The sequence below is a fragment of the Falco naumanni genome, chromosome 3 (genome assembly GCF_017639655.2).
Source record: "Falco naumanni isolate bFalNau1 chromosome 3, bFalNau1.pat, whole genome shotgun sequence".
NCBI classification, from domain to species: domain Eukaryota; kingdom Metazoa; phylum Chordata; class Aves; order Falconiformes; family Falconidae; genus Falco; species Falco naumanni.
In genome coordinates this window covers 8,942,574-8,968,700 of record NC_054056.1, presented here as the reverse complement: position 1 = coordinate 8,968,700, position 26,127 = coordinate 8,942,574, and the positions used below count along the sequence as shown (strand labels likewise).

The 26,127-nt window shown below is 40.9% G+C and overlaps 1 protein-coding gene across 2 annotated transcripts in view; it reads left to right on the top strand.

The window, feature by feature from the left end:
- The window catches only part of CTNNBIP1 (catenin beta interacting protein 1), a 32,502-nt gene extending 11,077 nt beyond the window's left edge, over positions 1–21,425 (top strand). The window contains exons 2-5 of one of the 2 annotated variants that reach the window (XM_040587500.1): positions 4,908–4,997; positions 7,858–7,979; positions 8,479–8,569; positions 19,795–21,425. In XM_040587500.1, coding sequence (XP_040443434.1) covers positions 7,884–7,979; positions 8,479–8,569; positions 19,795–19,853 — 246 coding nt within the window. In that variant the 5' untranslated portion in view covers positions 4,908–4,997; positions 7,858–7,883 and the 3' untranslated portion in view covers positions 19,854–21,425. The remainder of the gene's footprint in view (positions 1–4,907; positions 4,998–7,857; positions 7,980–8,478; positions 8,570–19,794) is intronic. The other variant, XM_040587501.1, reaches the window with a different exon arrangement.
- Positions 21,426–26,127: the final 4,702 nt, after the last annotated feature.

Sequence of the window (26,127 nt, the reverse complement as noted above, 5' to 3'; positions counted from 1 at the left end):
TTTTTTTTTAAAGTGAAAACACGGTAGCTGATATTCTAAACTTAGTTAGGAAAAAGGGGGAGGCTAACTGCAAAGACAATATTTTTTCATTACATGCTGTTGTGTCCAGGGTTAGTAGCTGAACAGAAAGCTGGTACAGTCTTTTAGTTAGTTTTTGGGAAGGATTATACTGTATTGTCTGTCATTATAAACTTTTCAGGACAAGTAACAGTGTGGAGAGGTAGGGGCAGCATTTCTTAATGCTACCGGAAAAGTTAAAAATACTTAATCCCCTTCTGCTTCGGTAACACACTTGTAAAGTAGCCCAGCTTCCTCAGTGCAGATGTACCTACACCTTCTGGTTCCAAACCCACGTCCCGTTTACTCTCATCTCTTAACTTACTGCCTTGCTAGAAAGTGTAACCTCCATCTGTGGTGTTTTGCATGAAGGTGATGCTGAAACTGGCTTTTGCCGAGGGGACGGGAGTGCACGTACTCTCTCCGCAGCCAGAGATGGGTTTGGTAGCAGACAAACAGGCATCAGAAGGGGGATGTCAGGCGTGCTGGACTCTGCCCAGTCCACATGTTGGGCCTTGCAAAGCAGAAGGCATTCCTGTGATCCTCACCCAGCCCTTCTGCAGGCAGCAGGGGAGCCAAGTGCTGTTGAACACTGAACTGAACAGGACAGCTTCGCCGTTTGTTTACTGACCGGCCTTGTTTACTGCTTGGAAAGGGAGGGAATGTTTTCTAAACTCAAATTTTATTGCTTTGGCAAAACTGGGCTGGCAGTTTTGGCTGTCACGTATAGATCTTTCTCATTTATTATTCTGTCTTTTGAATCATATTAAAAATAAATGAGAACTAAATTTTATTCCCTATGCCTGCCAAACAAGAGAAAATAAGGTGACCCAGTTATGTCCATTTGCACTGTGGTGGATGCAGCAGGATGAGCGTGTAGAGTTTAGTCTTTTAACACAGTTTATTGAAGTATGTAGTCATTCCAGGCTGAAGCTACAGCTTCCAAAATGCATAGGTTAGTCTTTTTTGCAAGAAAGGAATCGAGTAATGGCACTGGAGAGCAGAACCATGCCGAGCTGGAGGATAGGTAAGGTATTGGCAGCCCACACCTTCCTGTTGGCTTTGCACATCTGCCTCACCCCTACTTGGAGAGACCAGTTCCAGGCTGGAAACAACAGTGCATTCTGTACGGCTTCATCAGCCTGTGGCATCTCTTCCTTTCCTGCTAGTAATAGGATACAGTTGCCAGAGATTCAGCGGAGACCCCAGTGTTTCTTCACTTGGGCCAGTAAGTACCAGTGAACGTGTACCTGGGCTTCTGAATAGCTTTGACTGTCCCTTTTGCATGAACAGCTTTGTAGGTGAGTTCTGTTAACGCTGTGGGGACTCCATCAGTCCGCTCACAACGGTTCTTGTTCTTCTACCTCTCTGTTTGGCTTTTTGTGCTAAAAATACAGATTGAAACGTTATCTTTCAGGTTTCTCATATGCAATATATCTGGCAAGAACACATCAATAAATTCTGTGTTTTAACTATAAACAGTATGTTCCATTAGCACTGTTGATAAAAGTTCGTGATGTATAGGATATGCAAAATTTGTTTTTATCTTTGCTGATCAGCAGACCTGCCAGCATCCTACATTTGGCATGTTGCATCCTGATGCTGGTTCTGTTTCCTTATGCTGTTGTAATTCAGTGACATGTACCTCAAAAGCGTGTTTCTTTTCCACTAGTGTGCCTTACATTCTCGCTTAAAAACTCGACCTAGTGATGTTTGGGGAAGCAGCATGATCTCTTAAGTGACAGAACGTAAAGCTAAGACTTCAACCTTTATCCATCTCCCATACAGACGTCTCTGAACTTGTAAACATTGCTTCACTGCCTCTGAGTTTTTCTGTATGTCAGAAACTACTCACTCCTTGTAACCGTCTCTGACCCAAGTGTAAACCGTTGTAAGGAAGTAGAATTATTTGGGGCAGAAGGATATGGATGGATTGAAACTGGAGTCTTTGTGCTTAGGTTTTCATTTCATTTCCATGCTTTTATCTCTTCTTGCCCCAGTGGGCTTACATTCCCAGCCAGGATTTAAGAACCATTTTGAGTGTTAAGTTTGAGAAATGGGTTTATGTTCTTGTATTCTAGTGACACCTAAGTTGGAGAGCGTTTGGGAGGTGGTTTTTTTCTCATACTCATGAGAGTGCATAGTATGAATTAAGCTTTGATGGAATCTCATGACTGAATCTTGCTTTCCATGGTGGAAGTGCTGATTGGTGTGAGGAGCCCAAGCAGCTCTTGTAGTACCTGTGTGAGGGTAAGGTGATACAGACCTACCAGAGTTGATAGATTAAATTAAGCATATTTATAGTTACCATTAAAATTCCCCAAGTGCACCCAAATTGCAAATGACAATAGTGTACACGTTTGTTAAGACAGAGACAAAAAATTGGAGCCGAGCATGGGCAAAATAAACAATGTTCTGACCTTGCAGGAATAGAAGGTGAATATAGGTGAGAAAAGCAGCAGAATTCAGAGCTGGTAATTGCAACTGAGGCAAGGGGTTTCCTGACCTGGAAAGTGCTTCAGGGGACGGATCATTGTGTGGCACGCAGGTCTGTTGGGACTCTGAACATTGTGAGCAGAACTCGTGCTAGTAGTGATTCAGCTGTTCCTCAGCTGTCTTGCTAAACTCTTTCTCATACTTTGCACTTCTTCCCTCCCACCCCCAAAATACACAGTTGCAAAATATTTTTAGATCTTATTTCTTAGGGTTTGTTAGAAATGAATGTGGAAATGTTGATGTGTAGTTAAAGATGCTGGAAGCGTGAGCTGCTGTTTAGAACAGATAGGAACAAGTTGGTAAGAGAACCCTTGTGTGACTTCAGACTGGTCACTTGGCATTTAAGCTGTAGTTTGTTCTCATACTTTTAAGAAAAAGTAATGAACCTGATTTCATATAATTTTTTTTAATATGTATTTTATTTACTGCAGTCAATTTTGGAGCCTTTAGCCGTAAAGGTGCTTGTTACTCAGAGGCTGTGCCCTATGGTGTAGTGGAGTACTCCTCAAGCTGTGGTGCACAAGCTTGATGTTCCACCCGTGTGTTTGTGGTGGTGATGAGGATGGTTCAGCTGGGCAGCCACATGGATTGCACCAAGGCGGCATTTTTAGTTTCAGTGCTGCTGCTGACTTGTAGAGGGACTAGGCTTTTCCTTGCCTATGGTACAAGCGTTCTGGCTGGCCATGAAAATGTTTGGGGTTTTTTTTGGTTCTCGGGTGAATTACTCTGAATTTATAGCATTAGGAAAGCATTTGATCTTTCTGGTTTTATTTATATTTTGTGTTAAATATAACAAATGCGTATATTACTGCCGTTTGCAATTTTGGGTGTGCATGGGGAATTTTAATGGTAACTATAAATATGCTGTTACCATCAGAAGGACAGAAGTGCGCCTCAGGAGTGGTTACCTCCCATTCCCTAATCCTTTTCTTTAGGAAGGAGTTCACACAGTTGTGTGGTGAGTATTTGTACAGCGGTGGTGGTGGGGTGTCTTTGAAGTCTATAGAAATGAGAACAGCAATTAGTTACTGCAAATGGACCTGTTGTCAGTGCTGTAGATAATCTTTCTTGGGACCGCATTGCGTATTTAGAGGGCAAGAACAGTGGGAACTAATTAGCGAGGCAGGGCTTAAATAATCCTTTCAGAGCAGGCAATTTCTCTCCTCTAGAGAGGTGAAATGATTCTTTTAAGCCATTGATAAAGCTCAGCTGCTTCCAACACTTGTTAGTAAGAGAGGCTGTAGAGAACCTATGGGTGAAACTAGCGGGTATTTTGGATTCAGCATTTCTCTGATGAAGCTGGTGTACGGAACAGTTGAGTAGCTCTTGCTGCTCCTGCCTTATTTTCCAGCTATAATGACATCTGCATGGGCTGGTGAACAGCCATGAAAGAAATCGAATTAGTCTAGATCTGCCTTCACTTGTTCATGACAAAAACCCAAACAAACAAAAGAAGAGAGTATGTTTGGTACATTTAATTGGACTTGATTAACAAGTGGTGCATGTCTTCCCTAATCAGAAACTCTTAATTAAGTACAGCAGTTTATGCTATTTATTACATGATTCTAACTGCAATGCTGTCCTGAGCAGCAGGCACTTGCTGTTGCATTGCACATTACAGAGGGCTTGGACTGACTTCATTTGTGAGACTGAGCTGGTTGTCTTAGAGGCCAATGTGATGGATCAGAAGACTTATAAATTCTTACTGTGCCCTGATACCCAGTGTCAGTTGTAAAATATGTTCAGAAATATGTCACCAGCCTTACAAAAGTCTGTAACTGCTAGCTGTTGGTGACTGACCAGTGAGGTTGGTCTGAAAAATCCTGCGCAAAGGGTTTTCCAGCCCAGCTTCCAGCGCCAGTCTGTAATTGCTATATTCAGATAATATACGCATAGTTGAAAACAATAATTTTGGTCAAAATCAGCATGCTTTACATTTCTCCCTAGTTTTCCTCAAACCTTTGGTAAGCTATGCCTATTTGTAATATTTTTTTTTTTCTTATGAGAAGAAATTACATGTCGTGATGTTTATTGGTTCTTCCAGGGAGTCAGGTTTTATGCTGAAAGATTCTTAAAGAATGTGAAGCTTGAATGCATTCCATTCCCAAGTGATTGGGAATGTTGTTGGTATGGTCAGGGTGTAAATCTTGCAGATGAAGACTGGCTTGGCCTTTAAAAAACTTAGGCTTTAAATATAAAAAGGGTCTACAAACTCCAGACAAGCCTACAGCTTGATGAATTTTGGCTAGGCTGCATTCTAAAGCAGACTGCAATTCAAAGCATATCAAATAAAGGGTTTTTCTAGTTTTCAGCGTTGTATATTTCTGTAATGCCTTGCTTATTTGTTTTTACAGGGCAGTTTCCTCATACATTTTTTCCAGCCAGGGTCATTAATTGGAACTGAACACCTGGGTTATCTGATCTTCTGTGGTTTTTAGAAGCAGGTACGTTGGCAGGGAAATCTCTGATGTTTTCTTGGTTGGGGGTGGGGTGATATATGTGCCAAAAAGAACTGTAGGGTTAGGGAAATTCTGCTTAAGTAATGTTTCATTATGTATAGTATATTAATGTAGCTTTCTTGAGAAAGCAAAGTTAAGTACATTGATAAAAGAGTTTTTTCAGCCCTTCATTTATAAAGATGGATTGTGCTGTCTTCTGGGCATACAGACTAGCTTTGTAAGTGGTTTTGGAAATTTACTGATGTAATATATGCTGGTAGTATTGTCATCCTAAACCATGCCTAATAAAAGCTCTGTGTAACAGGAGCAGAGGTATTTTAAATTTTTTCATGCTGGGGTCTCAGTACTGTCTTAAGACTTTAGTCTTTCTACTTGGATGTCATAAAGTAGGAAAAGCTGTGGTGGCAGAGGCTGTCATCCGAAATAATTGTGCAGTGTATGAAGAGCAAAGTGCTGTTGCTCTGTTAGTCGTACTGTAACCCTCCTTTATACGTGGAATTTGATAGCTTTGAGCCCTATTGAGTGCTTCCCCCCCCCCCCCCCCCCCCCCCCCCCCCCCCCCGTGTCGCTTACTGTCTGAAGCATTCCCTGAATGGGCAGGCTTTAGTAAGTATCCTCCCTGTTAAGCAGGTACCTTCATGATAAATCCATCTTGGCTGAAGTTCACTTGAGCAGAACCAGGTTTAGATAACAATTTCCATTGCTCCTTTTCAAGGTCTGAAAAATCAGTAAACAACTAGAGGACTATTATGATGGAAAACAATTATTGATGACATGTATAGACAATAAATCTCTTCTGATATCTGATGCGTAGAGGAATGCTAAAATGTGGTCTTCCTAGCTGGCATGGGGAGCAGCCGTGGCATTTTCTTGGTGTTTGTGTATGGTGCCACCTATTGATATATATCCTATAGAGTCAGTTCCATTTTTAAACAATAGGTGTGTTACCCCATTTCAGGTATTTGCTGTTGTGCTTTTTCTTTTCTAGATTGATTTCTTTGGCTGTTAGTACGGCACCTCCCTCTTAAAGTAACAATATTAAAAAAAAAAAAAAGTATGTTTTAGTATAATATTAAGAACCAGTCACAACCTTTCAGACTTGCTTGGTATCTTGATAAACGTTCATTGTTTTATCAGTCTCTGAATATGCATAACTTAATGACTGTTGCTCGCAGACTTGCTTTGTTCATTGTCTTACTGTTGACATCACTTGTTAGCACTCAGTAAGTTGCTCTGTGGAGTACATGCTTAGTAGCATAATCCAATCTACTTAATTGAGTTGACACTAACAAAAATACAGGATCGTTTTATTTCCCCTTCAGAAAGCAGTTTGCTGATTATAGCAAAAAAGTACGATCACCTTGCACAACTACAGGCTGCAAGTTTGCAAGCAGAACCCAAATGAGCATAATGGAGATCTTCCCACTGGAAACGTATTCAAGTAGGACTAGTGATGTATCTTTCTCCACTTTTTACTACAGTTACCTTCATGCTAAGTAGTGTGTGTGGTAAAGCCTAGCCCAGCAGCTGCTACTTAAGTTTGCATTACTTCTGACTCATGCAGGAGGGCCTAGGCATAATTTTAAACTGTTTCCACACCCAGATTACTTTCCCTTAAAAGTAATAATGAAAATGAAGTGATGGGAGAGGTTTGGTTATGACTACCGGAAAACATTACATGGAAAACAGTGCTTGAACCGGCTGTGATACAGACTTCGCTAAGCGTGCCTGTGTATGTAGTGTGTCCCCTTGGTTACTAAGGTTTCAGGAAAGCAGATTAGTAGCTTAGTATAGGACCAGACCCAGTTCTGTGAATGAAAACTAGTAGGAGACCTGTTCTGGAGTCACTTCACGGAGCTGTGCGTTGTGGAAGGGTGCCTGGCTTACACCTCCACCCATAGATTCCGTAGCGGGGATTAAGTTCCTGCAACAGGCAGTACTTCTAAGAAGTTAGTTTAATTTGTTCCACTGCTGTACTAGTGTATTATTTGAAGCACAACTATTTTCTAAATTCGAAGTTAAGGGTTTTACTATTGTTGACTTAATAAACATGCTCCAAGATAATTTCTAATGGCAGCTGCAGTGTATATGTCTGAGCATTTTTTTTGTTTTGGTAAACACCCTATTGTGGAACTTAATTACCAGATACTCGGACAACAAAGTATAATCATGCTCTGTGCTATAGAATTTAGAGAGCATAGTCTGTTTATTCCATAATGTAATTATTTGCTATTAAGGTAGGAAAGCAAAACTACAGCTTTTAAATGATAGGAGAAAGGATGATAAACTCTGCTCCTTCCCTGCTCCTCTTAGCTCTTCTTTCTCTCCAAAACCATTTAATACGTTTTATTAACTTTTCCAAGAGTGCGGTGGCCTCTTTTATATGATGTAAAAAGAAAAGAGATAAGAGAAAGAATGAAGAGTTTATTTTGTTCAGCCACTGCAGGCTTTATGGCTGTGCACCCTGCATCCTGTTTTCATACTGGTTATGTTGATTTATGGGAAAAACCCAAAACCCCAGACTCTTCTGTCAGGGCAATTCTTTCATCTGTGTGTTAGAATTCTCTTTTTCTATTCCTGCAGTAATGTTACAACAGCTAATGAGCTAGTAGGGATGGGAACATCAGCCTCTTTGAATGTTTGAGTTGCATATGTAAGGCCCAATTATCTGTTCAAATTTTTAAGGATTTCTCTGATGAAGCATGGGATTCTTTATTCCCCCAGGCTATTACGTGGTCTGCCCATCGGTGAAAAATGGGGGGTTTGGAAATCAAACCTTTCCTATTACTCTTATTATACCCCATTACCTATTTTACTTTGTCTTTTTCTGATCTTACATCTTCAGGAAATCCAGGAGCTGGCAGGAGGGGAATGAACCGTGAGGGCGTCCCCGGAAAGAGTCCGGAGGAGATGTATATTCAGCAGAAAGTGCGAGTCCTACTCATGCTGAGGAAGATGGGATCAAATGTAAGAGGCGCTGTCATAGCCGATATCTGTGGCTTTCCAGACAATTTTGTAGTAACTGGCATAGTGCTTACTGAGGTGGGCAGGTGATGGTCTGGTTTTATCACTGAATTGTTTTAGCTGTCATTGATTTAACCATTATCTGCAGTTAAACAGAATTTTATTTTTTTTTTTAATATTTATAAGGATTGCGATGCCTGAAACGAAATCTGAGCATCTCATCATTTCTCTATATACATTAAAGTTTTTTTTCATTATTGGAAAACCAGCAAAATAAAGCAGCTGTTTTGAGGGGACTTTGCATCCCTCCATGAACGCATGATGTACCAGTTTGCTGCTGTGTCCTTGCTGATGGTATAGTTTGCACAGATAACAGTTGATTAAACTGTTGAAGAGGAGAATAGAGGCAACTGTGAAGTTTCTTACTGGGAAGTGGGAGATAATATCTTCAGTCTTTGTTCATTTTCCTTTTTTTGCTGACTGACTCTCTGTGCATTTCCAGCTGACTGCTAGTGAAGAGGAGTTCTTGCGCACATATGCAGGTGTAGTGAATAGCCAGCTTAGCCAGCTTCCTCAACACTCAATTGATCAGGGTGAGTACTACATTTGTTTGCCTTGGGTTTATTTAATCTGTGAGAACAGTCTCAGAAAATACCAAATTTAGGTTCCTGTATTTGTCTAATAATATGCCATGTACTTATACCCATCCTTCCATCTGGGATGTGCAAGTCATTGCCTGCTGTAATCTTTAGAGGAGGACTAGAGTGTATGTCGAACAGGCGGTTTTATTTTAAGAGGTAAAGTCAGTCTTGGCTACACCTGAGATTCATTAGGATTAAGAGCACTGTGAAACATTTTATTCTCCATGATAACTCAAAACACTGATGGCCAAAGTCCTGTAAACTAAATGCATGTATGTAGCTTCTACTCGATGTAATATGTGACATAGAAACAAATTCTAACCTGATTGATTTTTTTGCTATAGGTGAAGTTAAAGTCAGGTATGCATAGGTCCCTGTAGTTCTGAGTGTGTTTTGCTGTATTCAGTATGGATCCTCTCCATAAGTCAACTTTGATCTAAATTTTTATGTTTATTCTTAACCTGGACGTTGGTACCTAAAAAGGAACAAGACTGGGGGTGGCAAACACTTTCTTTGTAGGCTTCAAACTCGGAGTTTTGTAACAAAATAAAATGTCAAGTAGATGCAGATTTCTTGGGTACAAAAGCAATTTTTTACACGGATGATAATTTAGTTACTATAACTCTAGTTGCTTGATAACACTTCTCTCACAAAATAAAATGGAATAGTCTATCAACATATTTTGGTTTTCACATTTCCATGAATGTGGAAGTGCAATGTTGCTATTTCAGCAGAGAAGGAGGGAAAGTTTAGCAATAGGAGGAATTTTTTTCCCATTGCATTTCTTTAATTTGCACAATGTAATTAATTCTTGGACAGCATAGTAGATAAGAAGTAAGTTTACAAATCTGCTTTGGTTTGTTTAGATTCTCATTAAGGAGATGAAGTACCTGTTGCTTTTGCAGATCCTTTGCAGAAGTCTTGGTGAACAATTGTGTGGTGCTACTCTGTATCTACTAATCTTTTCTGAACCTGAATATTTCTGAATATTTTTTTTCTTCCCTTCACCGGCCTCATGCTGGATCACACCGACAATGTAGAATTTGGTACTGAAGGAAAATTGTTAGACTCGTATGCCAGAAGGTACTGAGTTGAGCAGAAATTCAATAGAGATCTAAGACACTTAGAAAACCATTAGAAACACAACCTGCACAAACTTGCTCTTCAGTTTTAAGCTTGTGCGTTCATTCCTCACATAGCTGGGGGTTGATGGAGATGGATATACTTGTATGTATTGGCTCAGAGTACTTAAACTTTTCTGCCAGTACAAAGTGAAAATTTGCTGGTTTCTCATAAAAAACCTGAGGTAGACATTCTCAGTTAAGACAGACTGTCTTAGTTGCAGTTGGCATTTTTCAGCATTATCCCTAAAGTAGTTTCATTTCTCACAAACACGTACGCTGAGTGACCTGTACTTTGGCAAAGGAGAGAGAATACAAAGCGAAGTCCCCACGGATGCTTTGTACAGCTATGCTCCTGCACCGCTTGATCTGACTTTCTTGTCTAAGTTATCTGGTTTTATTGTCTGTGAAATTATATTTTCTCACTTTGCAGAGGGATTTGGAGACTCAAAAAAAAAGACTTTTGACATAAGTTTTAAATGTAATCAAAGGAGACACCAACAGTTAACTTAGTCCGCTTCTAGACTCGCTAGTCATGCAATGCAGGAAACGTAAGAGCTTCACACATTGTTCAAAAAGTTGTCTTTATCCCATGTTTGAAGAGATGCTAACTGATTTCCCTGTCATCACTTTCTTAAAGTCCTTGAAGCTTCTTAAAGCTTTCTCCATAGGGAACTGAAGTCCTCCCTGTTGATACTTGCTGTGATCTGATCTGAGACACTGCTGTCTTTACTGGGAGACTTGACCCCACATCTGCCTACCCACATTGTCTGGAAGCTGGTGGCCTGACCATTAGGATTTTTCTTGGTAGGGGGAAAAAAGAACCAAGAAAATAGATAAATATTTAGAGACATGGGAAAGGATGTTGGTTCTTTTCATATTTGGATATGCCATCTCTCTAAGTTAAGAAGTGAGTAGCATGACCAAATAAATGAGAATGAAGAAAGCTAGCCAAACCTAGCTTCACCTTTGGAGAAAGGTGAAGCTGTAGTATGCTGTATAGACATAAGCAACTAGAATTTATTGTTCGGGACTTTGAATTCCTTAGAAATCTCTCCAGACTTCTAAGTCAGTTATGATAATCTTGCTCTTTGCTCCCTAGGTGTGTGGCTCACGCAGCAGCAGTCATTGCTGTCTGCCTGCACCTTCTGCCATATGCTGGTGGTGGTGAAACAGGCAGGGTCGATTATGAAGGTTCTGGAAACAGAGAATGCAGATTGCTTAGGTGTCCAGTTTGCCATCCTAAGGGAGATCCCACCTCCACTAGATGGCATTACCTTGCGCTGAAAAACCCCGTCCCAGCCCACACACTGAGGTGCCAAAATGTTCTGGGTTCTTCAAGGCTGCTTGAAGGAATTTTGTTCCCTGCTTTTCTGCTCTATCATTTAATCTCCTCTGGAGGATTTTTTTTTTCTCCTTTATGCGGCTTGCCTTACACAACAACTAAAAGGTATGTTATTTAAGGAGTAACTTACAAAGAGTTAGTATGTTAGTGGATTTCGGGCTTTTCTTCCCGTAGCAGGACAGATTGCCCTCAGCCTGACTTGTTCCAGACCTATCTTTACAGTCATTTCCCTCCAGCAGGCACACAAAGAGAGAAAGCTGATTTCATACCCCCATTTTGTTCCAAAAAAAAGGGAATGACAATACTTGGCCTCAGCACTCTAAAAGCTTTGTTACAGACCTGCAGATTTTTGTGTGTCCCTTAAAAATGCTGTAGTCTGGCTCCAGAATTACAGGAAGATTGGTTGGTTGGTTTGTTTGTTGAGAAGAGTATAGGGAATGGACGGTCTAGTATTTTTTAAGTGTATCACGGTCTCTATTACAATTTTTATGCTTTTGTTTGTTGTGCATCCATGAAATACTGTCTTGGAGCAGCTGGCTGCTGCCCTCGTAGTAATTACCTGAGGTAGGACTGCGGAGCTTATTGCTGTATGGTGCTCCCTACTATGGTTTCTAGCAAAGATTTGTCAGCTTCTTTGTTGAGTCTATTTGTTTGACCACAGGGAGTCACTGCAACCTGCGTGTCCAATATGTATTTGCAGCAATGAAGGTTGTGCTTGTCTCTGCTGAATTCAAGTGCTTGTGCCGTAAACCTTCAGTGAGCCTCTATTGATAACAGTATCTCTGACATTTGAAGTTCCTCCATGATACTCTGCTTATCATCTTAGGGTTTAGCAGTAGAAGTTAATTGCTGATTTTGATCAAGAAGCATCTTGGCATACATCTGTAATTTTTAAGCAAGTCTGAAATCTAAGACTCCCCTCAGCTTGTGCTTATTTTTATAGGAAAGACAAGAAATGAAACTTATCTTTTTATTTCCCATCTTGCTTTCAAAAGGAAGTAATCAGTTCAGACATACAGAATCACTGTGTTTTGGGATTGTTTACAGATCTCCTTTTACATTTGGAACACGTTCACTCTTGAAGCACCTACGATGTACGCTGTTGAAGTGAATCTGTTTTTTCCTGATGGGAAGCTCAGAGTCACTCTGATTGCATTACTGAGTATCTTTGTGTTAATCAGGTAATCGTGATAGTGTCCAGGGCTCTCTAATGTGCTGTAGCAGATACCAAATTGAAATCAGTACAGATCTTCCTAGTATGTGTTCTAAACTCTTGACATTCATACTCGCAACATATGCTAGAGCAACAGATCTCTGAAGAGATCTGGCATTACCAGAATCTGTACTCTGCATGGTTTTGTTTCCTTGGTTGTTTTTTTTTAATTCCAGCTCTATTTGCCCTTTCTTTTCAGTGTATTCTGGCATCTCAGGAAGGGCTTGGTCCCTCAGTGTGCTGGCTTTGAAACACCTCTCTAGAGATGCTGTTTCCCTAACATGGGCTGCAGCGCACCAAGAGCAAGGAAAGTTTAGGCAATCTGGTTGTCTGGGTTCTGTTCGTAGCTTGGTATTTTCGCTGGTTTTATTAGTACTTCGGCCTGTTCACCCATTCTTTTTTCCAGCTGATCCAGTCAGTCGTGCTGCATCCTTGACAGTTACAGCGTGTATCTGATGTATTAAGAAATACTTTTATTTATCCGTTGAAAGGTGAGCTGCTAGCAGAGGGGATGAGAACTCAGTAATGCAGGAAAGCCTGAACAACAGTTGGAAAACTCTAAGCTGAAGTATTTAATACTTAAATTTGGTATTAATTGAGACTAAACGTTAATGTCATGCTCACATCTTTTTTATAACCATTTTTTTTGATCATTCCTGTACTGTTATTAACACCTATATGAAAATGCAAAATACAGGGCATTTTTCTTTACTCAAGGAGCTTTTTAGCTGACATCTGTGGGTTGGTTGTTGTTTTGTTGTTCTGGTTCCAAGGAACCTGAAGGCATCTGTGTTCAACCAGTGTATATGCTACAGAGTGGACATAATCATGAGCTTTTTGAGATATTAACACATTAGTTGTCTTCCCTGCATTGCAGCAGGAACTGAGGCAGCTCAGACTCATTAGGTTTCTTGATCTTGAAATTATGAAATCTTTCTCACGTATTTTTAATACGAGTGAAATGCCTCTCGGGAAGTTACATGCACAGAAGTATCTCCTGCATGAAACACGTATTTCCCGTTTCCCAGTTCCTTACACTTGTAAATGGTAAGCTGGCACTTGCTTTCTTAAGTCACTGCTCTGGCAAATCTGCAAGTGGAAGCTGTGCAGCTAGTAAGCATGATATGTGAATTATACTAAGACAGTGGAGATTACAGCTCTGTTGTTCCTATAGCAACAGGAGTGTCGTGCTGGTTCTTAAAGCAAGCTGGTCCCTTGGGGAGGGCAAAGCTGAGATGCAAACACATGCCTCAGCTAGGTCAGATGCATTCTGTGGATGGTAGGGCGTTAGAAATGAACCCAGGCTGCTTGTGGAGTTAGGAGGGGGACCATGCTGATGGAGTATTGGACAGTGGTGGAGAAGTGCAGATAGAGCTCTTCTCGGTGTAGCTTTACTCCTTTTGAACTCAGTGCTCATTTTAACGTGCCTTTCCTCTCAACAGGGCATGCTGTGGTTTTAGAATGCCAGACTAGGACACTAATGTTGGGAATTTCAGAGAAAAGTTAATGTTCAGAAGATAGTTGCTGGGAGGTGATGGAAGAAATGTGTGTGTACAAAGATCTTGAGGGAAGTAAAGAATTATTTTTGTTTTGGCAGTCTTCAGAATTTCACGACAGGCTTAACCTCCTGATCTCTAAGGGCTTTTGGGGTTCAAATAATTTTGCAGGTGACTACAAACAAATCAGGTGTATGTATCTATTCATCATTCAAAGAACACTTGGGAATAGCAGCTGTTAGATGTCAGTTAGCGTCTTCCTTTGTGTTAAGGTAGCGTGGTTTCAATCAAGCTTGTACCCCACTGGCTTGATGTCACCGTAGCTGCGTACTTGCTGTGGAAAGCATTACGTTCAGTCATCTCGGTGAAATTTTCTGAAACGTAGGTGAACTGGTTAGCAGCTGCATGTGCTGAGCTCAGTGGCTATCTATGGTCTTTGCTGCTGTGCAGTAAAGTCATTTGACCTTCAGATCATCTTGGCTTGTGAGGACGGAAGTCCAGGTGGCATAAAAGAACTACCAAATTCAGCAATTCAGGCTGCTGCAATTAGAACATAATTGCAGTAGGATTTTTTGGGGAAGTTAGTGGGATAAGGCTGTCGCTATTGCTTTTTAAGATAGGACATAGGCCTACCAGTTAGTCATTGTTAATTTCTAGGAAGGATGAGGGTGGGAAAGCGTAGGCCAGAAGAAGTGGGAGAACTGTTTGCATGTCTGAAAGCTTGTGGCAATTGAGGCTTTGCTCATGAAAGAAGATAAGGGGATATTTTGTTGTGTATATGCAAGTCTCTATTTCAGTGCAGAAACGTGTGCCTGGAAGAGGAACAGCTGTGGAGAGAGAAGTTACACGTGTAGAAAGCAGGAGGTCAGGTATAAGTTTCATTGTTCTATACATTAATTACTGGAAGTGCAAAGCTCAGTAAAGGATGTGCTAAAAGTAAACATGGTTCACCATCCTATTGTCTTAGTTACAGGCTTTTGGCAATGTGCAGCTTAACTTTATAACCTGTGCTCTGCTTTTTAATTTTTTTTTTAAAGTTGATTAGAAAGGAAACATCTATAGTGGGAGCCAAGTGAGACTGCAGCAGAAGTTCGGTTCCCTAGTACTTTAATCCCTGCTTTCCTTTCACCACACAGAAACCCCTGCTCTGTTCTCTGGAAATGAGCACAGGTGGCTGTAGAATTGCTTAATGAGCAGTCTTGTTAGATTGGTTTAATTTAGCTCTGGATAGTTTGGGATTGTAGGACTGGACCTGAACAAAACCTGCTTTTTGTGCTGATACATGTGCATGTGGACGACCTTTTTCTGGACAAACGTTTTGTCCAGAAACCCAGGGCTTTTTTGATGCAAGACACCTTCAGATATAATCATACTCCCGAAGTGGCTTCTGAAAAGTTGAAAGCACTAAGAGTATCCTTTTAATTTGTCTGCCGTGCTCTTACCCTTACTTGAGTTCAGCAGATTAGTTTTCCATTCTGTTTTCAGATCGTTGCAATGCTGAGCTAAAACCGGTAGGACTTAGTGCCCTTCAAGAGATTGTGGCATTGTTATATTATAACTAACTTCTCGGCTTGTGGAGGTGAAGGTATCTTCCCTTTTTGCAAGTCCCCTGAACAAATGGGTGCCAGATCTGGAAAATACAACTGCCTTTTATGTCCCAGTCAAGAGTCACGGTGATTGTGAAGAACAAAAAAGTGCTGAATAATGAGCTGTCTCTTTCACTAGTGAATATAAAATAAGGCCACGAGGTACAATACCCAGAGGGCAGCGATACGTGCGTTGAAGGTGCCTGGGCTGACGTCTGGGAACCATCAGTTTTGGTGTGAAGTAGATGGTCCTGTTCACGCTAGCATCAGGTTTGATAGCCTGCAAGAACTTTCTGCATGGCTGCTGTTTGGGTAAAGGATGTCTTCCTCCTTGCAGTGACGTGTCACCTTGCTAAGGGTAAAAGTGAATCTTTAATGTGGGAATAAAAGAAATGGGCATAGGGTTGAGTCTTTGCTGCAAGTTGTTGTTCTGTTGGGTGTTATGCCCTTGGGTTACCCACCCACTTACTCATCTGCCTAGAAGGTGGTATTATCTTTTATTTGATAGATCAAATTGTCTTTTTAAGGGCAACTGCCTGAAGCTCTTGCAGATGCTGGGTTGCATGTAATTCCTGCAAATGAAAACAGTGGTGGTTCTACCAAATAACTAAAGGAACCAAGGAGGGAGCAGGAAATAAAATTGTTCAGAGTTGTGTATAAAATCCATTCTTTACTAAAGTTGTTTCAGACTGTACCATGATACATAGAAATATATTACTTCTAATGTTTGGTTTTTTTTAATTCCTTTCTGAAATGAATAGCTAAACCCCCTTTGCCACCTCTGGTCTTCACTGCTATCCTGTTTGTTCCTGTATATTGTTTTGCTGCTCCCTGGTGTTCTGGCAGAGCTTTCTAACTTTGTATTGCCATCAGATTTCATCGGTATACAACTACTTTTCTGTTCCAGGTTTGTTTATGAAAGTACTAAGTAAAATCAGTGCAAAGGCCAACTGTTGAGAAAGTTGTAATCTCCTTTCCAGCCTGATGATCATCCTTTCAAACACAATTCATAATCTTTCCTTAATGAATTGTTTACCCACCTTGCTCCTTGCACTGATTGCCCATCTTAATTTAAAAGGCACCATATGGGAAACTATGTTTTACAAAATGCTAAAAAACATCGGAGAAGGAGCATGCTTTTTGATGATGATATTATTCTAAAAAAAAAATACGCACTTTGTTCACTAATTCAGGTAATTGAAAACTGTAGTTACTGTAATTACATCGGTGGTAAAACAAGGATAGTGCATGCTGCCTGTGCGGATAGCTTTGGCTGTGAAAGACCAAAACCTTGAATTCTAGACCCATCCACTGTTCTACTTCTTCCTTTAGGACGCATGTAATAATAGTTCAGTAGTACTATAGGTATTCGAGAATTTTCCACACTTCTGTGTTCTTTATCGTAGTCTTGCTTTTTCCTCTAAATAGCAGAACGCTGGTTTAATATTTGGCTTTTTCTGGTTTCCTGTTGCAATGACAAGCTGTTTCTTGTGCTCCCTTCTCTTTCCCTACTCAGAGGCCAGGCAAATGGCAAGTTATCAGAAGTTCCTATTGACACTGGTACCGAAGCTGTGCCAGATGGGCCTAGAAAATTAGAACAGGAGCTAGCTGAGTGTGAACCCGCTCTTCAGTGATAGCTGTTTTGATTGTGAAAGCCAAAACGAACTGCGGAATTCCCGGCATCCTTTGTGCCCAAAGCTATTTCTGCTCATCATGTGTTTTAAACGGCTGTGTGCTCGCTCAGAGGGCTGTGCGCAGGAACCGTGCTGAAAGCTGGAATTGTTCAGGATGGGCAGAAATAGTGACCTGGCTGTTTGTGGGCTTGCAGGAATGTCTGGAACGAAGGTCTCTCTTCTGCGTGAAGCTTGCAAGGATGCTTGTATGAATATTTTTTCATATTTAGACTGTAGGAGGGGGGTGACCCCAGGAAAACAATCAGCATCTGTTAAGTAATCCGGTTCATCGTGTGTGCTGATGTGACGTCATCTGTGATGCTGCGGTTGCTAGGCTACCCCAGCTGCGTGGGGCTTGCACAGCAAAGCCTCTGCTCTGGAGGGGATGCATGTAAAATACAGCGGCATAGGTTGTGCTTTATGTGCGCTTGCTTGCTTAATGCTTCCAAGTGTCATTATGCCCCCTTTTTATATCACAGAAGTGTTTCTCAGAATCCCCGTAAATAAATCCTTCGTTTTGTAGAGTCTAGCAGTCCTTATGCATTTAAAAAAAAAAAAAAAATCATCATGGCAGCCTTTTAATTCAGAGCTGGATCCTAGTGCTATATATCATTTATGTTTTGATCAAGGGAAAAACAGTTTGTGGAGGAGATGAAAAGAGAGATGACTTCAGGGCTTCCGAGTGCTGGCAAGAGAGTGCATCAGAGCAGTTTTTGATGTAGTTGTGGAAGATGGGGGCCTGCATATGAAAAACAAACTACTGCTTGGTCCTTAATATTTCGTCCTTTTGAGTACGTATAACAAATAGATTGTGAAGCGTATAAAAATAAATGTAGTGGCATTTAAGAAGCATTGGTTTGGTTTTTAAGTATATCAGCGCGGGCAATTTACAACCTTCTGTTCTTCCCCGTTTTTTAGCCACTTCTCCTTTGTGCAACTAAGGAGCAAATTAGATAACCGAGAAATGGAATTCATATAATTAAAACAGATGAGGAATTTTTATTAGTCCTCTCTCTTTCACCTTGCATGCAGGTGTAGAAGCAGAATTTGCTTGGGGCACAAAGTTGAAATCTGCTTCTTGATACGCTTCAAGTAAAAGACTTGAAGGAGAATTTTTACGTGCAGGTACTCCATCCAAGTTGCGTTTGAACTTTCCAAACGCCAACAAGAGAATTCTGTCGACCCCATGAGTTACCTGAGTGGGACGGGCAGTCAGTGTTGCTTTTGGCTTTTCCTACTTCGTTGTCTAACCCTTTAGCTTTTTCAGAAGCTTTGAAGAAAAGCTTATTAAGCAAAACTATCCCAAGTAGATCAAATTAATTAATGAAGGGGCAAAATGGTCGTTGTGAGTCATCTGTTGCACTTAGAATGGAAGAAATATTTTTTAGAAATTATTTACACTGACTGGAGGATTCTTCATATTTTCTAATCAGTTATCTGTTAGGGGATCCTCAGATGAAAGAAAGCATTTACTTTTATCTGACTTTTTTGGGAATCAGATTTTTACCAGAAGTTAAAAACACTGCACTCAGCCATTCAGGGTTGTTTTCCAGTTCTTGTCTAGACTGGAGATACAGATTTAAACCGCTGCTTTGGCACTACTGTATGATGTGTTTTTATTTCCATATTGTCCTGAAGATGTTTCTCATTAATTGCCTGTTAGGCACTATATGCTCTATACTTAGGAAGTCCAGAGACCGGATTTTTTTTTTTTCCTGAAAATCTCAAGGTATCTTTTTGAAGAATGAGAGCGTAGCATGGAATATTCTTCACAAGCCTTTATCACATTTCTCAAGCCATTCAGGTCTTTCTGCTATAAATGCCCACTTGAAAGACCACACAAGTTTGCGGAGACTTGAAGATGGTTAGGAGAAGGTAATTAACATCTTTCTGTGCTTAGGGGACGTGAGTTTTGATGGTAATTATATGCAGTTGATAGCCTCAATTGGAGAAAAAAAAATCCAATAACTGCGAAAGTCCACACACTGAATTCTTATGGAAAAGATTTCTTCAGGCTAGGATAAAAGCATTACATAGCAAAGCTGTGTCTGTTCCCTGGGCCGATGGAAGCCTTTAGTTCGAAAGAAAATACTGCACTGCCGTTAGAGAATGGAACATTTTCAAGACACATTAGTTTATAATGGGTGTTTAAGTGATTTTCAGTGGGAGGAACAAGGCAAAAACCTTTCAGCTGGCCTATTAAAAGATTATTTTTTTTAATTCTTAAAAGTAAAGACTGATGAATATCTACATTTAAAGATAAAGTAATGAATATCTGGGTGTCACTTAAAAAGGACAGTGTGATGTGTAGGGCGGGCAGCACAAGGTTTATTGAACAGCTGAGTTCCTCATAGCAGAGGAGCTCAGTAAGTCTCTCAAGCAGTGCCAGGGTTTGGGGGGTGGGGGAATGCTATCTGCATGCTTGTGATGACAATCCTATGAATTATTTTTCTTTGTCTTGCTGCTTAGAAATATGTGACAGCAAGGAATTCTTGGTTTTCTTTAAAAACAAACGGGTTTCCTTAGGCTTGCAAAGGAAAGTTTTAAACCTGCTGTTCAAATGTTTAGACTGCTTCAGGTTGCAGTCCCAGAAGAACACAGCTTTCTCTTCTTTCTGTCCTCTCTTTCCTTTCCTCTTGATTTTATGGATGCGTAGGATGACAGTTTGGGTACTGCATCTATCTGCTGTTCTGTAAAGGAAGCAATTACGGCACACGATTTCCTGTATCCATTGTTGTTACAGGTGCTGAGGATGTCGTGATGGCATTTTCCAGATCAGAGACAGAAGACAGAAGACAGTAGCTACAGGATACGTGAACAACACAGAACTGGAGAGGACAGTGAGATTCCTGAAGATAACAGAGGAGGATGGCTGAGCATTAATGTTTCTTTGCCCACCCTAATTGTTCCTTGGTATTCCTTCTCCTTTGTAATTTTGTTTCCCATTGCCCAACCCTCAGAATGCATCTCACGGCCATCTGTTCCTGTAAGCTTTTGCTGCTCAGCTGGGCTGTGTTAATTAAGGACAAACCTAAAGGTGTAGTTGTGATTGGCTTGAAGGGACAGGCTGTGATTGGCTAAAGGAAGATTTTTTTCAAACTTGACCAATGAAAATCTTTTACCTTGCATTTTATTGTATATTTTACGGAAAGTCTCTTGACATCCTACTTCTAAAGCAGCTTTTCATGCTGTGGTGCTTATTTAGGTCAAACTTGTGAATTTGAGGAGGGTTTGATTTGGCTGCCTAGAATTGGAAGCAACTTGTGGTTGGATGGCGATGCGAATGCTTTCTCTTCAGTTGGCTTGCAGGTATTTTGCTGACTTCAGCGTTTTCACTGCAGAAAGCTGATGTTTTGGTGCATTGATTATTTCTTTATACTTACTGACTTGGGGGAAAAGACAAATGTGCTTTGCAATATTTATTACACCTACACACCTATAAATGCTTGCTTTGGGGGGTTTGGTTTGGTTTTTTTGATTGGCTTTGAAACCATGTTCTTGATTTCCTGTTGGCTGCAGTGTTTCTGATGCAATCAGTTTTTCCATGCTCATCTGCTCTGTGGCCTCAAGCTCTTTCGGGAGCATGTGTCGAAAGCATATTTAGTTCAATAAGTCTACCTGTTTAAGCTGGAACACGGAGATCACCAGCCGCTCTGTGCTACTGCGTGGGCTGTACCATGAACTCCTGGTGGACCTGGCTGTTCAGGTGGCTTCTCTCTTTGCTTCTGACAGAGGAGCTGTAGATGTTTTGCAGGAATTGCAAGAATGAGGTCTATGGCTGTGACATGAATTTGCCAAATTTGTATAGAGAATATGTGAACTTGTTTAAAATACTACATATGGTTCCACTTTAACCCTTTAATTGCTGCACAAGAGTAGCTCTCATGTAAGGAAAAATTAACGGTCATTAACTTAAATCAAACTTGCACTGGGCTTTAATAAACTTAAGTTTCTAGTCACTTGAAAAACTGGATGTAGTTTGGCTCCTTGCAGCTGTTTGGTGATATGGAAATTATCTGGATCCTAAGATAACACCATGTTCTTTAGGCACTGCTGCAAGAGGCAGTGGTGCTGTGTTAAGCTGCCCAGTAGTGAGTGTACAGGTAACGCTCAGGTTAACGCTCCTAGTTGCAGGGCCTTAAAACACACGTGCGCCATTTACAAACTGAAAAACCTGCAGTGAAATTCCCGAAGTGCACTGACTGTTCAGGAATCTGCACATAAAATTTCTCGCACTGCTGCCTAAAACCTAGGACTTCATTTTCTCTCATATGTGCAGGTAATTTCTACAGTACTTCTAAGATATTTTTTTTCTTGTGGGTTGCACTGACTTTAAGATGTTTGCAAAACTCTATTAAAACGAAACTCCATTCACCTGTTTCTGCTTTCTTTCATATGGTTGTTAATTATTTGAAGTAACAATTCCAGAATCTGAGTGTGACAACATGACTGTTTTCATGGCAAGAAATTATGATGACAGGATGCTGTTATGGTCTCCAAATGGGGAAAAAGCCTGAGAGAAACCATGGAATACGTATACAAAAGGAAGAACGGACTTGCAAGCACAAGGAGGGAAATTATCTTGAACGAATAAATTCTGTGTAATCACGACAACTGTACATCTATTTATGAAAAAGACCCTTCTGCTTCAGGTGCAGCTTTGTAAAGTTCAATGTGAAAGTAAATCTTTTACCCCTGTTTGTTGTGGCCAGATAAGAAATTTATTTTTTACCAGGAATGAGCCCAAAAGATTCTTTGAATTTTGACCTGGTTGCCTAAAAGGCACTTTAATTTTATCTTCGGTGCAATGGGGGGCAGCCCTTAAAGGGTTAATTTAAGGGGATACGTGTATTTCTGCTGGCTGGGATGAATGGGCTGGATTGTGGTGGCCTGTCATTGTCAAGCTAACATGCATCCTCCGTGTGTATCTATGGCATTTCTGAGCTGTTAAGTCTTTTCAAGGAGAAAAGTGAAGTGTTTATGTCGTTTGATCTTTTCACTAAAAATGTAACTGTTGGGGGGGGGGGGGGGAAATACAGTTTTTAATAGCTACTCTTGTTTCTTATTGATTTATTATACTGTTAAACCGTCAAATGGAAAGAAAATACTTGCTTCGCCTCTGTGGAAGACTTCCATGTAGACTCCAAAGTTGGACTCTCGAGTAGTATGTTGAGAAGGATATATTGAAGAAAGCCACGTGTTGTATGACAACATGATTTGGGATTCAGAAACTGGAGGAGATGTAGTCTCGTGGGAATATTTGTGCTTGCTTTGTTACCAGTGTGCTTTCCCCCTCCCCACTGGTGATTTCTTAACTTCAAACCAGGGCTAGAAGAGTTATCATAAACCATTTGTGTATAAATCAGGGAGAAAGTAGTGGCAAAAGGGGCTTTCCAATATTCCCTTGTTTTATTCTCAGTATTTATCTTCTTGCTGTGAAAACTAAACCTCGATTACAACTGCCGAGCCCAGATTAACTGGGAGAGTAACCTGCACGCAGTACATCAGCATGGTTGACTTATTTATTGCACATACAAATTTCTCTTTACCTTTGTGCTTTTGTTTTCTCAAGCACACCATTACTAATAAAAATAAGGAATCCATTGTTTTAGAGGTCAGAGGTGTAAGTACAGGTCTAAATTGAAATACATTTGTAAATGGAAAAGGCTGTATGGTTCAACTACCAAACGAATGGTGCTTAAGGCATTCAGTAAGGGAGCATAAAAGCTTTAGAGGCATCTTCCAAAAAAGTACACATCCTTTGGGTGGTCTTTTTGGGAGGCGTGGTCCTTTAGATACTCAAAATGTGCTGTTGTACTTGTTTTCTTACCAAGCTTATCCCCTGCCTCTCCTAACACGCTGTTTTTGACAGCTTGAGGAGAAGATGCAGAGCCCAGTCAGGTCCTCCTCTGCCTCTCTGCAGATGGGTAGCGATTGCCGCCGTTGTCAGCGGGTCGTTGTGTCTGCCAGCATTGCCACTGGGATGCCACCAGTCTTTAGGCCTTTAGATTGAGTCTCCCAAGTCCTGAATGAAATAAGCCGTGGAGTAAGAGAACATGCGAGCTGGTGGCACCGGAACACTTTGGAAGGAGCTGTTGCCTGAAGGAAGCTGGACCACTAACAAAATAAAACAAGCCTTTCAGGTTTTTTTGTTCCTGTTCCTAAGGTGAGTAGTTACTGTGAGTTGTCCTCTTGGCTGTTCGGTGGCCTGTATGAAAGTTTCTAGTGCTTTGCCATGAAATATGTTTCAATTCCCTAACGTCTGTGTTTCTAATTCAGCAGCAGCCTAAAGAGTTCTGGTGAAGGCAAAAGATTAAATGGGCCATGAAATTCGAAGACCCCTGTCACCTATAGGAGAGATTGTCCTAAATAAGGCTTCAGGGTCGTATGTGGGATAAATTTCTACAGCTATTGAGAATCCGCTGTAAGAATAGAGCGGTGCCATGTCTAAAGTTAGCAATATTTTATAATGCAAGAAGAAGGAAAAGAAAAAAAGACCAAAAGTTGAAAGCTTTGAATCAAATAGATATTTTATATATATATATATATAATGTGTTAGAAATTATTTTATGAAAGACATACTGGGTGTCTGGGCAATGAGGGGAATGTATGATTTGGAGTACTTTAACATGAGTCCTTCATCTTTCTTTTTCACCTCGTCCCTCCTAAAGGACTGTGGGGCAGAGCCGACAGCAAAAAAGGCTGCAGGGCACTGGGACCAGCCAAAACTAACAGTGCAGTAAGCACAGTTTCTGGAGGTTTAAGAAATCTTCAGTTGTATTCAGTCTCTACAAAAGAAAGAGTCCTTAGTGAGTAAGCATCTTTTCTTCCCTGCTACTCATTAATAACAAAGTGTTCCAAAGCTCAGTTATTAACGAAGAGTTTTTAAGAAGCTCTGTTAAAACTGCAGAATAGTTGTTGCGGGTGTATGAGTAACAGGAGCACTACAGTTTTGCACAGCTGCTGCCTTGGTGGGACATGTGCTGGATGCAGTTGATTTTTTCAGTCATCTGACAGCAGTACAGTATACATCCAGCCTCAGCATCAACCCGTTCAACACTTGAATGCAACTGGACCTATTTGTTCCTCGGCGGCGCAGTCGGAGGTGTGTGGTGTATGCCAGGCAAATCCTTCCCTGTTCGCAGCATCAAGAGGAAATAAAATTTATTTTTAAATTTCTTTTAGGTGAAATGTTTTCACTTATTTCACCTTCTGCTGCAGTGTAGCCTTAAGGATCCTGTCCGTTAGGCCTGGATGAATTATTTCAGTAAACTAAGGCAATATGAATGGCCTCACACAAAACAAGCTTTTAAAGGTGTTAAAATATGTCAGATTTTTGGTAATCGTGAGCCTGGCGTAGTGCTGATGGGTGTTTATTGGGTGGACTGTTTTTTTGCAGCCTCAGGTGTAGTGCCGTCCGTTTGCTTAGCGCTTGCATCCTGCAGATGTGGCGCGCTGCGTATCTGACTCTCTGGAGCTGCAGGAAATGGGTCACTTGATCGCTGTGGTGGTTCTGGACCTGCCTTGGACCTGCTGCGTAAATACAGCAAGTCTGTACAGACCCTGCGCGCTACAGTTGCCCTTGAGCCACCTCGTTACTGATGCTTCTCCCAGTTTTACAGATACAGAAGTGCTGTATAACAGGGAGGAGCATTGTTACTACTTACCAAGGTAGGAGAGGAGCTTGGATCTATCCCCTGTTGGACCCGTAGGTTCCCATACAAAGACAGAAAAGAAATCACCTACTGTCCTCTGAGCTCTGCTTTCATTTTCTCTGCAGCTGAGTTGCCCTGAGCAGAATTCCTGCGGTATGCTATAAACAGCCTGGCTAGTTTCCTTTGCAGCCTGAAGCACTTCAGTTTTGGGGATTGTTTATTTTGGAAAACAGAAGAAAAAAAAAAAAAGTGAAGCTTATAACCTGGCTTGCTTACAAGCTGCCTCATGTATCAGCATGAAATAGTTATATGCGCTGAGCATTTTGCTGTCTTGACATTTTCTAGGTTAATTCCCCTTGCTACTAAATGCTAATCTGTGACCAGGGGCCCGTGAAACTCAGAAAATAAACTTTCAGCCTTTGTTTTAACAGTGATAGTACTAACTCCAGCCCAGGTGTGGACTGATGCATCTCTACTTTTCTTTATTATCTTAGACGGTCATTGCTGCCCTTTTCTGATGCAGCTACAAAGAGAGCAATCCCTGCAGGGTCTGATGAAGATCCTGTCTGTGCCCGTGCCAGGAGGTGCTGGAGGCGCTCAGCACAGCTCCCCCAGTGTGTCATGCATGTGCTGACTACACAGCACCTGAGCTCTTTGGACCTTCCCAGAGAAAAAGTCCCTTTACCCACTCTGTAAGTAATAAGGGTGATGAATAACTAATTATTTTTCCAAGGTTGTATAATACTTCTGATTAACCTTGTTACTTTAAGTTGGTTGAGCTGAATCCCAAGTTTCTATCTGCGTTCTAAGTTGAGACAAAATATTAGGGACCCATTTAGCTAGATTTATGTTTGATTAGGTATTTAATTGTGTTCTTGGCATAACTGTTAGGTTTTTAGCCCCAAGCAAAGTGTCGCTTCCCTGTGTTTTTCTTGCATTACATACCACTTTCGTATAGCTAATTTCAAATTTCAGAAGTCACAAATCATAATTAAGTTATTCAAGCATGCAGAGTTTGCTGCTTACACCACAGTCCACATGCTACCACATAGAACACATTCCTGTTTTACAGTGAGGCGAAAGTAATTTTACTACTCGGATAGGGCCATAATTCAGTACTCTCCTGATGCTTGCAATATTCCAACTGATGGAAGAAACAAGAGTGATCTGAAAATACCTTTCCTGAAATGAGGGGAATTTTTTGAGATGAGCGTGGTTCATAAGTTCATGTCAAGGTTTGAGGGAGAGATACACCAGAATGAGAACGTGGCTCCGAAACCTTGCTCTCTAGCTATTCTATCTGTGGGGTTTTGTTTCAAGCTGCCACAAGAGCTCAGAAGTTGCTTTTGTTTCCTGCCCTTGGCCTGTTCCTTCAGGGAAGCTAAATGCGTAATTGTGGTCCAGGAGCGCAGAGCAACTTG